General features: G+C 40.3%; 2 protein-coding genes and 1 long non-coding RNA gene across 3 annotated transcripts; 1 reads left to right on the top strand and 2 right to left on the bottom strand.

Moving 5' to 3' along the window:
• Window positions 1-4,272: 4,272 nt before the first annotated feature.
• LOC134226757 (uncharacterized) lies at window positions 4,273-5,153 on the bottom strand. Its single transcript, XR_009983556.1, has 3 exons — window positions 4,926-5,153; window positions 4,720-4,858; window positions 4,273-4,614 (listed from the first exon to the last, which is right to left on the bottom strand). It is a non-coding gene; the product is annotated as an uncharacterized LOC134226757 (long non-coding RNA).
• Window positions 5,154-7,828: 2,675 nt separating this feature from the next.
• Window positions 7,829-10,256, top strand: LOC134226676 (DNA-dependent metalloprotease SPRTN-like). The gene is made up of 3 exons (XM_062707648.1): window positions 7,829-7,915; window positions 7,988-8,412; window positions 8,577-10,256. Exons 2-3 carry the CDS (start codon window positions 8,014-8,016, stop codon window positions 10,119-10,121), a joined length of 1,944 nt encoding a protein of 647 aa, XP_062563632.1. The 5' UTR covers window positions 7,829-7,915; window positions 7,988-8,013; the 3' UTR covers window positions 10,122-10,256.
• Window positions 10,257-11,825: 1,569 nt separating this feature from the next.
• On the bottom strand, window positions 11,826-12,485 carry LOC134206367 (uncharacterized protein K02A2.6-like). The gene has a single exon (XM_062682066.1). The coding sequence runs from the start codon at window positions 12,483-12,485 to the stop codon at window positions 11,826-11,828; it is 660 nt and encodes a 219-aa protein (XP_062538050.1).
• Between the last annotated feature and the right edge of the window lie 374 nt (window positions 12,486-12,859).

The following is a 12,859-nucleotide window of genomic DNA, read 5'->3' as shown; positions in this document are numbered from 1 at the left end:
AACGTTTGAAGAGCTTTTCTGCTCACATGCTCACTTGAACTCGAAAGATCTTTGCGTCTCTTTGCACATGCTACACTGATAAAAATTTACACGTTCGATTCATGTTTTTCGGAATGTAGATTTTTTCAATTAACCTACACCAGCAGCCGAATTCCGGTCAAAAAATCTCTTGTAAGAAAAGAGATTCTCGAAGAGATTTTCAAAATTTTCTTATTTTGGAATTCCGACGAAAGTGTGGAAGAAATTTTTTGACAGATGAAAAAGAAAACGAGAATTTGAATTTCTTCTAACTTTTGGTTGGAGAAATTCGATAAGAGATTTTTCTGGGATTAAATTTGAGGGTATAATTGAGTCTTCAATCACATAATGTGTGTAAAATAATGTGAAAAATGTTCTCAGTTCCCTGGGTATGCATCCTTCTTCTTCTTCTTATTGGCATTATAATGGCGCGTACACTACTAAAATCCACACATATTTATTGGCAAAAATCCATAGATTTAACTTATGATGTATATCAGCGCACACATAACCATTCTCCACGCGAACTACTTATAAAATATATATCCAAATAAACTTTATGTGTGGTCTCGAATTAGCAATTATTTATTTTATGTGTGGTTCTATATCGATTATATTAGAGCTATTGCAAAATTCTATAACATCGACACATATATTTTTTAAAGATATTGTTAGCAGTGTATGTTCTGATTTTGCACGTGAAGGTTTTTGTGCGTATAAGCTTAAAAGAACATACAGCGGAAATGGAGCAGCTACGAAATTGTTTGGATAGCGAAAGTTATCAGCGACTCGTTGGTAAGTATATTTTTCATACCAGTTTTGAAGAAATCGTATCGAATTTCCATTATTCAGGCATTAAGTGCCGCCTTCCTGGCTGCCAAATGTTTGTCGTTGGTGACGAACAAGTTTATTAAAAACATTTGAAATCGAATCACGATGTTCGCTGCAGCAAACGGAACAACATACCGCTTGCTTGTGCGGATTGCCAGGTCGTATTTCGATTTTATAAGCATTTTCGAAAACATATATTTGATGTTCACCAAGAGCCAAGATTGATGAATGAGGTTACGTCAGAAGGACTCTCTGTTACGGATTCATCCCACCGTCAATCTAGTCCAGTCCAGTTTGACTTCGCTCCGGATTCAGATGGTTCAGAGAACGTGGTCGAAGATATTACCAACCCCATGTATTACTGCGATGCAGTAGATCTAACAACGTTGAGAAATGAAGCAGTTGAGTTTGCCACCAAATTGCGCTGCGACGTTAGCTTACCGGAAAGTAAACTGAAGGATATGATGACTGCAACTATGATTTGTCTACACCTGAGTAGTAATTTAAGGTAACCACACCATTATGAACATTATAGTAAACTAAATACTCACTTGTTCTCTTTTTTGTAGATAACAAAGTAACTGATGGATCTCTACTGATGTTTGACGACGCAGATCTTGTCGAAATCGGAATCACAGCCAAAGGTCCACGGAAGATGATACTTGCCTCAATCGAAAAGATACGCACCATACTTGTGATTCGCAGCTTGCTTCAATGGAAATCGAAAAAACTCCTGAAGAGGTATAACGCATGTTCATCATGTTCTTTTCAACTTCTTCTGAACTGCTTTTGATATTATTTTCTTCAGCTGCTAAGAGATGTTCTAATTCAAGACCCGAAATTTCGTTGCTTTGTTTACGACGAACTGGATTGCAACAAAATTTGCGTTTGATGGTCCGGATTTTATGTCAACGGTTTGAGAAAATAATTTACGACAAAAAAAGGGTATAAAATAAAGCATAAAATCAAGAGAAACATAGCAAAAGATCCGAGTAACATTTTCTGATTAATTTCAGATGTCCATCTTCGAATGAGCAGTGGATATTGGCCAAACAGATTATCAGAGCATTTCCGCAACTAGCAAACACACGGACTATAGCGAGAATGCTCCAAATGAGGTAAATTGATGACACAGAAACAAAAATAAAACACTCGAAAATATGCTTCGAAGGATAATATATAATATTTTTTTCTCGGCTGGATTTTTTCATACACTATCCTCACAGAGAAACAGACGTCTCACTTAGAACAAAATGCAATCAAAATCATCGTCACGGATACATTTTCATTTATTGTGTATCCGGAATAAATTTATACCGATTTTAATACCGAAGTTGGATTTTTCTCCAGATACAGGCAACTTTCCCAACTTCGGAAGTAGTGCGCTGGATTCGCCTAAAGATGCGCTAAACAACGCATCAACTAGTTTGACAAATAAAACTTCGGAAGAAAGTTCGGTTCGGAAGTCCCGACTTCCGAATTCTAACTTGGTGCTACGCCGACAATATTTAGTTAACATCTAAACGGATAACACTGAATCAACAATTTGACGCCACAATGCACGGTTCGAGGCCGCATCTCTCCATCCTCGGATACGCCCCACTCTCGCCAAGTCGTTCTGCACCTGGTCTGCCCATCTCGCTCGCTGCGCTCCACGCCGTCTCGTACCTGCCAGATCGGAAGCGAACACCATCTTTGCAGGGTTGCTGTCCGGCATTCTTGCAACATGTCCTGCCCATCGTACCCTTCCGGATTTAGTCACGGATACATTGCCGCCCAATACTAAAATCACTGTGTGTGGCCAAGCGGCAACCATATGGCGGTAGTGCGCAAACGTCAAACACAAGCAAAATCGATGGGAGCGCCATCGGTGGCCACCTACAAAACCCAGATTAATCCACCTACAGTGAGATTTTGACCCTTCCTTAAGCCCCAAACGCAATACAACGGAACGGCGACGGAAACGGCAAATTTGACAGAAAATATATGGACTAACTGTCAAATTTTCCGTTTCCGGCGCTGTTCCGTTGTATTGCGTTTCACTGCTAAAAATACCTATATATACTATATGTGTCGCGATTATAAATTTTTGCAATAGCACCACCCTAATATAATCGATATGGATCCACACATAAATCAAATTATTGCTTATTCGTGACCACACATAAAGTTTATTTCTAAATATATTTTATTAGTGGTTTGCGTGAAGAATGGTTATGTGTGCGCTTATATACATCATAACTTAAATCTATGGATTTTTGCCAATAAAAATGTGTGGATTTTTGGTAGTGTTGGGGCTTTAGTTATAAGGATTTTTTTCCAGACTCCAGTATGTGATTTACCGTGATTTACCGTGAAACTGACAAAATAATTGCCTACCCAAAGGCGGATGTCATGGGTTGAATGACAACTTAACGAATGATAACGTACTGTGCTTCATGCTGCCTATCTATAAGGCGCTCGGCGGATTGAATAACTATTGTGACATGGTTAGTCACTATCGTAACGGTGGTTTAATATATTGTACTCGTAATTTCCAGAGACCTCGATATTAATTAATCCAGAACTAACTAAATCAGTCATTGATCTGAGCGAAACTCAATAGCGTTCAATAATAACATATATTTCGCCTTATGGATGCCTAATTTGGTAAAACTAAACTTGTTCAATACCTTAAAAATGAGCGAGATTTTTATGGAAGTTAATTTCAGAATTTGCACACATACGCATACATACATGCATACAAGTGATCTATTAGTGTATCAAAACATGCTCACATTTGCTATCTAGCTTCCACTGAAGAAATTTTTGAAATCCCTTTCAATTTTTACGTTTTTTGCTTTTCTGATAAGATTTTCTTGTACATGCTTCTATATGTTCCTAAATTAAAATCATTTCAATCAAAGGTAATTGCCTATTTCCGGGGATTAAACCACCCGGCTTGGACGTTAATTTACAATGTTATGAAAACTCATATGTGAATATGTACGTTATGTGGAAGATATTGATTTGGAAAATGTATTGGAGGTAACCACTTTCCCTTCGATGGGACTCGAACCCATGACCCTACAGTACGCTAGACTGGTGCTTTAACCAACTAAGCTACGAAGGACCTCCGTCGGCCTTCGCAACCTAGCGGCTACTGAACGAGTTCGAGATTCCCAAATTGGACGCATAGTCAAATCACTCGCAATCCATTTCTAAAGCCAATACTTCCACATGTGTATTGTACACGTCCACATTAGAGGAGCGTGAGTATTTAGAATGTCTGGCGGCTATACACATTCTTCATTACCTTTGATTGAACTGAACTTGAGTTGCGTGCTCTTGCCTACGCAATGCGGTCGGGTCTGAGCTTGACGACCGACTGGCAAATAGCTTACACAACCTCACTTGATCAGTACCGTTGCTGATGTATACTACTCTGTCTAACATCGTCAACCGGAACGAACATACCGGAATCTACACAACGTGTAAAGTGATAGCGAGCTTCTTCCTCGAGCAGAATACTCATCACTTCCTACAGCATTCCAATATCGCGAGTTTCGAAACACTTGCAATTCATCGAGAAGAGATCCGAGGTCCTCCACTGGATCCAAACTAAAGATAGTAGATATTCCACTATCTATATAATCCAAACGGGCTTTATGTTCCTCCTAGTTTTTTGTGCTTCTTTCCTTATGCTCGCTTCCGAATGCGTTCCTTGGAAGCCTCGATCTCCGACCGGAACTGCTTTTTGTATTCGGTTTGAGATAGTTGGATGCTCTGGAAGAAAGATTCGACTCAGGCGCGAGGGCCGACATCAAGCTGCAAAAAGAAATATCATTTCTGCATTTCATTCCCAGACGAATTCACCAAATTTCAACTCACCTTTTTGGCAATGGCCCAGACTGTGTTTGACCTGCATTTCCATCAGATCACCAAATCGACTATAGTTGGCCATATCCTGACAAGCTTATGATTGTCGCGCAAAAACACTCTAGAACAGGCTCTAGAATCATCATAATTCCTATAGATATTATATAATATATATTTTTAGTTAGAGAACATGAAACAAATCAATAATATAAACTTACCGATCAACGGATTTCTAATTAGCTTTTCTTTTTTCCACAACCACTGTCACAAGCAGTAAACTAACTTGCTTAGAGCAAGATTACCGGTGGTGAGTTTAAGCCGTTTGGCAGCGCAGTATCATTACTTGACACTTTACCGGTCGCTACTAAACGCGCTGCTATAACAGTAGCGCGACTGACAGGTGACCAAATTTGGTAGCGCGATAAGAGCGCTGCTATTTGATGAACTGTCAACTGTCACCGGTACGGAATACAGCAACCAAATTGAGAGCCGAAAATAGTGACCGCGATACGGAAACGAATGACGAAACTAAAAAGATATTTTAGTTACTAGATAAAGATTGTCGCTACTGTTCCCTTTGTTCTGCTGTCCGAAACATGTGTGGTACATACAGTCAACTTTCGCTCGTTGGGCTAAACTCGTAGCCCATCTAGTGAAAGACTTTCGTTAGTTGGGCTGAGATTTCATCTGTCAAATCAGCGAATACAATAGAAATTCAGAGCTGCCAACTGCGAAAAAGAAAAAAAACTGCCGTTGATGTCATAATTTGACGTCCACCTTCGTTTTAAGTGGGCTACAGCCCAACTAACGGGCGCCCAACTAAATCGTAGCCCATCTAAAGATAGCCCAACGAGTGAAATTTGACTGTACCTGTCAAATCGTATGGATTTTCCTTCTTTGTCATTTAGCTCCCCTATCCTCGCCAGCAAAAGATGTTCCGGACAGCGACGACAGCGACAATCTTTATCTAGTAACTAAAATATCTTTTCGAAACTATAATGAAAGCGCTGCGCGGGTGATAAAAATGCTCGCGACCGATAATGATGCTCTTAATTGGGTTGTTCAGGGGTATGTTTTTACATTTTCTGAATCTGCATAAAAAACTGAGCCTAACCTTAATTTTTCAGAATTTTTGGAGCCCCGGAACTATTTTTAATTTGAATTTTAAATTTGTATGGGACTAAAATTTGTTCTTGTGCTGCATGGGCCAAATGTCATTCTATGAATGTTAGTGTTATTCTATCGATTGAAATGGCTTATTGTTTGCTGCACAAAAATGTAAATAAAAGGTTTACAAACAAAATAAAAATATGTTGGAGATCAGGAAAGCATGCTCTTTATGTTAAACTATCCAGCTTTCCACACGGTAATGGCGGCTTGTCGGTGTGTAAAAATCAATCGGTCACTGTACGTTTTGACACTAGCTGGAGGAAAACTCACCGGCGAAAAGGCCTTTTTTCCCTTCCCCTCATCCAGGAACGCCAGTGAGCTTTCCTCCAGCTAGTGTCAAAAAGTACAGTGACCGATTGATTTTTACACACCGACAAGCCGCCATTACCGAGCGTGGAAAGCTGGATAAAAATAAACCTCATATTTTTCTTTGCTAAACAACCCAATTGGTTATGAAATTTTCTTTTCTTTAAAATACTACTTTTCACTCATTTTTAATTCCTTTTACATACTCTAAAAGGAGTGAAAAATACTCTCCACCAATGATTTGAAAGTACGCATTTTTTGACGTATTGGCCATATTCTCAAATAAGACTAAAAAGTACTCCAAAAATAAGTATTCCAATATTACCGTGTATAACATTTTTTACCCGGAAGGTACACTCAGAAATAAATTTATACTAAATAGCTTAAAAGTCATTCTAAATGGCTATTCACCTGGTTGACCCCGAGCTCGTATTCGGCCCATCAATACCAGCATAGTATAACTTCAAGAAAATCGTTCTATAGTATAAATGGACTTTATTATTGATTAGTTTATTTAACTTTTCATTATGGTTTCTAGGTTATGTTGGTTTGTTTTTATTAAATTTCTCAGTTTTATTTTCCTTTAATAAAAATATAAAATCATAACATAAGTATAATCATTATGCATTACTTTTTATTAAACACCAGAAATTAAATCATTGGGTTAAAACGGTTTATCCATGCAGATCGAGAAAAACTGAAACATGGCATGCGATTTGGTGCCACCATAAGTCGCAACGAAGGTGTTGAACTCGGTGTTGAATTCGATTAGGACATGAGCCTAAATATACATTTCTGCCTTCCGTCTTTTTCCGGGGCAGTCATGATCGTTGGTGCTTGCAATGTTCCGCTGGTTATAACTTGGGGACTTTTCCTGGGGGTACGGAGCTTGGGCCGAATTTAACTTGAAGTGAATTTATGCGTCTCGTCTTGAACCGGTGCAACTCTGTCTCCCATAAGTTAGGGTGCCCGCTCGGGTGCTTGGTTTTCAATTTGAATCCGATGAGGCAATTTTTCGAACAGATGATCTGCTGGGAATACTGAGGGTATCCGTTCCCATCTTCTTGCTTCGACGTTAGATATCGATATCGGGTGGCCAACTTACATGCTTCAGCACGATATTCCGGAGCATGCCACGTGTCATCGATTGCGTCAATTTGATCCGCGCATAGATGGATGGAGTCTTCATTCTGAATTTGTAAAAAGAATAAATATTTGAAATTAATAACCTCTTGTTTTGCAATTATTTCTACAGATACTTACGCTTTTATTGATGTGGTTTTTATTTCATTTAGTGATTTGGGCGTTGGTTTGGGACTGCTTGAAAATTAATTTAAAATCTGAAAATCACTGTGACTTGACTGGAATAACCGGAATAACGAAGACAATGAAAAAAAAGTTAACTTTTTCCAAAGACAGTATGCAAACCAAAATATTTCCGCATTATTCCGGTTTAGTATAAACCGTAATGTTGCATAGTATACTTTTTATACTGTGTAAAGTATAAAATTAAAAAATGACCTAAAAGATTAGTTTTTAACCCTACACGGTTTTATTTTATTTCTGAGTGTTTGCTATAAATTTTTATTTCAGTGTTTATTGTTCGAACTAAAAGAAGCGGACTTAAAGACAGTCCCCGCTTTGAGTTCGAAGCAAATGTCATGTCTAGCGAAATTAGAATCAAAACAAAATACCGCAAACAACGAACGAAATTATTTTGGTATTTTTTAAGGTAAATATTGCGCTTTTGGATATTTTTATATTAAATATGCTGTATTTATTATTTTTATGGTGTTTTTAAAAGATTCTTCGTAAGATGCACGCTTCATTATGGGCGCAGACTACTTGAACAGTACTCAGAACCTGGTCCACCCGGACTGGGAGGTGGTCGACCCGACGCCCAACATTCACGTTCTGTTTCCCATCTTCGATCGGAAGTTCTTTCAAGGTAAGCTGTTGTGCGTAGAGCTCGAGTGGAGCAAAAGGATGTACAGCTGTGCGGGAATTTGCTACCAGAGGAGCAACCGGTTAGGACGGAGCTGCATCATTCGGTTGAGTGAACCGTTGTTGAAATTGCGCCCAAGAAAAGACCTTGTGGAAACGCTGCTCCACGAGATGATTCATGCTTACTGCTTTGTGCTGGGAATTCGCGAGGGCAACGGAGGGCATGGGCCGAATTTCAAGAAGATTATGCACGGAATTAATCGAATTGCGGGGACAAATATAACGGTATGTATAGTAATAATCTTTCAAAACATTAATTTGGCAATGCGAATAAATAATAATTATTTATTAATTATTATTTATATTATTTTATTATTATTATTATTTTTTTTATTTAATTATTAATAATTACAGATAAGACAGTTTAACTTGATTTTCTTTTGTTGCAGGTGTATCACACATTCCACGACGAAGTCAATCTGTATAAGACGCACTGGTGGAAGTGTAATGGACCATGCCAAAATCGAGCCCCCTTTTTCGGAACTGTTAAGCGAACGGCCAATCGGAAACCAGGCCCTTCCGACTTCTGGTTTGCAGAGCATCAGCTTACATGTGGAGGCCAGTTTCTGAAAGTCAAGGAACCCGAACCTAAACGGAAGAAAGCCAATAAAGAAAATGAGCCGCGAGCGATTAGTCAAGACACGTACACGGGCAAAAAACCTTCGAAAAGCCCGACGAAAGCATCACAAGGCAACAAAATTCAAAATTATTTCGTTAATGGTGGAGGAAATAAATCGAATCCTCAGAATGGCGCTAAAAAGCCATACACGGGAACAGTCTCAAATGTAGGAGGTAGAACGGTAGTCATCCGTAAGCCACCTTCTACTAATACCAAGAATCCATCATTAGAGCCTGTAGAGGCTCAGGTCCCAATGAAAAAACCTAGCCCGGTTGTACCACCCGGTAGTAATCTGAAGAATGTCAAGCAGTTCAAAGATTTCAACGGAAATGGATCACCCACTCCAGTGAAGAAATATTCTCCGCCTCTATTCGCTGGAGGCGGTCAAACATTGGGGGGACCACCAAGTGGACCCAGTAGAGCTGGACAACCAGGAAGCAGTCGGAATAGCCGCTTGTTGGATCAGTTTCCACCGCAAGAAAAGAAACCCAAAATTACTCCAGTGCCTGAACCAGCCATGGTAGATCTTTCTGATGACGCCGATGATTACATCTTTGAGGAGATCGACTTAGAGCGGATCAAAAAGGAACGCCAAGATTCCATAAAAAAAGAAATCATGGAATCGTTTGCGGACGATGATATGGAGGAAATTGTTCTCATCGATGACGAATACGATGACGATGCGGTCGATTTGGGTAGCTTGGAAGATTCCCTTACCGATACATCGGTCATTGACGAGCTTTTCAGTGACCATGATGCTCTCATCGAGGAGTTCAATTCAAATAATTCAGCAAGTAAACATACCAGCGAAGAAAATGAAATTGTATCATGTCCAATGTGTCTGAAAAAGATCAAACGATCGGAAGTATCCACCCATCTGGAACGATGCTACTCGATCATACTCGGTGAAGAAGATGTTCAGGAAATCAAGCAAAAGCCGCCGTTTGATCCCAATCAACCGTCCACGTCGACGGCCGGCTTGAACAAGCCAAAGCCGGTGGACAAAAAGAAGACTTCTGATTCTGCAACTGCATCCAGTAAACCAGAAATTGACCGGGAAGAGAACCGAAAATTGCTTCTCGAGTGCGGTTACAGCGAGGACGACATTGCCACGGCACTGGCTACAATAGAGCAGGAGGATGATGGCGGCGCGGTGACAGCGAGAGTGAGTGATTCCGATGATTCAGTTCGCATGTTGGAGGATGGAAACGAGATTGATTTGACTGCCGTTGGGGAGGAATGCGAGTGTCCGGTGTGTGGAAGGAAAGTTCAGTTTGAGCGGATTAACCAACATTTGGATGGCTGTTTGGGATAATGAAGGTTTGCTGTAGCGTTAGTTGGTTTATGTTTGTCTTTTTGATTAACTTTTATTCGTCATACGACTATAAATTAATGTTATTTCTATATAATATAAATGCAATTGTTTAATTGAAATAGTTGTGAAAAAATTTGAGGATGACCGAGTATGTTTGGTAACTGGCCAAAATGGCCATAGATAGATATCGAAACACGTTTGTCTTGATTTAATTATTTTCTGGAATGTTTGATTTAAGATGATTCATCACTAGGGGTATGCGGTCAAAACTCAAATGGGTCGGCTTCGGAGTAAAATGTTAACCACGATGGGAAAATAACCATCGAAATGTCAAATTTTAACTAAATTTTTTTTGTCGTTATTAGGGAGACTTTCAGCCCGAGGTTGGCTCGTCTCCGGATATGAACATTTTTTTAACTAAAAGTTATACAAATCGGTGGAATGGTTCACAGACTCGGTGTGCAAGTTTCAGTGACTCAAATGTACAAATCTTCTATATATAAAAATGAAATGGTCTGTGTTCGTATCCGCATAACTCGAAAACGGCTGGATGGATTTTTTTCATTTCTACAGCAGAAACATCCGTTACAGTTTCCGACGGGTTTATATGATATTTCCTCATGCAAAAATCACGAGAAGGTTGAGCAAATCGTGAAAAACTAAAATTGTGATTCCTATGCGATCTTTGCATGGGCAATTCGGAACGCACATTTTCGCCTACTATGCAAGACAACGTCTGCCGGGTCGACTATCTATATAATAAAATGAAATGGTCTGTGTTCGTATCCGCATAAATCGAAAACGGTTCGATAGATTTTCTTCATTTCTTCAGCAGGTATGCTGGTTATCGTTTCCGACGGGTTTATATGATTTTTCCTCATGCGAAAATCACGAATAAGGTCGAGTAAATTATGAATTACGAAAACAAAGATTCGTATGGGAATTTCGCAAGGGCAGTTTACAACGCGCATTTTCGCCTACTATGCAGGACAACGTCTGCCGGGTCGACTAGTGTATAATAACGGTGCCGGCCACGTTGTTATAGTCAGTTAAGCAGAGGGAAGGAATATTAGTAGGTGGTTTTTGCGATTTGAAGACCATGTTCACCTCTGCGTCTCCACAAAACCACAGGAAGGATTATCAGTCCGTCGGTATGTATCGTTGGATCTGGATTCACTCTGATAATCGATACGACCGTGCCATTCTTTTTTACACAATGCTTTTAATCAACCATGCCTCGAACGTATAAAGCAGAACAAATTAACTACCTGCACACCGAGCAGAAACACGATGAACGCATATCATGAGCATGATGACCGTGCATTTCGTAGTTGCTATTCCGTGATCGACCAGAACAATCGCAATTGCACAGGGAACCAATGGATGGCAGCATGGGATTTGCTCTCTAACCTCAATATGCACAGTCCGAGAGCTCTAGTATTTTGGATTGTCGATAACGGCGCTGGCCACGTCCTCACTGTTGTGTTTCGGGATCAGCCGAAATAGTGAAAAACGTGGTTTTACCAATTACGGAATAACTAATTTTATTGCGTCTTCACTAGACCACGGCTAAATGCAAAAGAGATCGAGTTAGGCTCGGGCAACTCGCAGGTTGCTAAGATTGAAAATTACGTTGCTATGGTAACCAATTTAAAGTTTAAATTTAGCATGGTGTGCTACGATCACACCTAACATCTCCCCCCTTTAGTTCAAATAGTACGGCTCGAATCTTGCTAGTAGCCGCACTGTTCGTTTTGGTTTGTTGTTGACAGTTGGTTCTAGTATTGGCTCTTCTTCAAAATCGGACTCAGAGAAGTATTCCGATTCACCAGAATCTTTTTCGGATGCAGTAGGTACCACGGGACTCTCTGGAGCAGGAACTAGATCGTGAACCGGAGTAGGACTGGGTAACCCGAACTCGTCCACGAAGATGGAAAGCGGTGTAGAATCCTTTCGGACTGAATCAGCCGCGCGTTTCTTCAATTGGTTCGCGTGTGAGCGGATCAACCGTTGGCTGTCCACCAGGAAAACATTGACCTTCCCGATGCGTTCGATTACGGTGGCTGATTCCCATTGCCAGGTATTGGCTTGGTGTACTTGTGCATAGACAGAGTCACCGGGTTGGAATATCTTCGCAATGGCACCATGCTTCTCATTAAACGATTCATGTTGTCTTCTAGATTTTCTTGTCAATGGACTACGGCAGCCAGACTGTGGGAGCAGGAGTGACGAAACTGTTCGTATACGCCTTCCGAACATTACTTCTGCTAGTGATTTTCCGTCGAGGTCGCTGTTCGGAGTTGTACGATAGACTTGCATAAACGTTCGCAATGCATCGTCTAGTGATTCTCCCCCCGAACGCATTTTTCGAAGGCTCCTCTTTAGCGTATCAACGAAACGTTCAGCCAATCCGTTGGATTGCGGATGATGCGGCGCTGTCCGAAGATGTTGTATACCTAGATTTTGACAGAAAGTCCGGAAATCATGCCCTGCGAACTGAGGATCGTTGACCAAAACGATGGTTTACGATATACCAAATTTAGCGAACGATTCGAAGAGGAGTCGCGTAGTGGTGCTTGCTGTTGTCGTTCTGGTTGCGAAAACTTCCGGCCACGTGGAAAACTGACAAAAAATGAAGAACAGCTTCAATATATTCTCAAAGTTGTTCAGCAGCATAGGCAAAATTTTCCAGGTTGCACTCGCTCTGTTATAAAGGAAGGCCTAGCAGTTGAAATAAA

This window comes from Armigeres subalbatus, chromosome 1 (genome assembly GCF_024139115.2).
Source record: "Armigeres subalbatus isolate Guangzhou_Male chromosome 1, GZ_Asu_2, whole genome shotgun sequence".
NCBI classification, from domain to species: domain Eukaryota; kingdom Metazoa; phylum Arthropoda; class Insecta; order Diptera; family Culicidae; genus Armigeres; species Armigeres subalbatus.
This window is presented reverse-complemented; position numbering and strand designations above follow the sequence as displayed.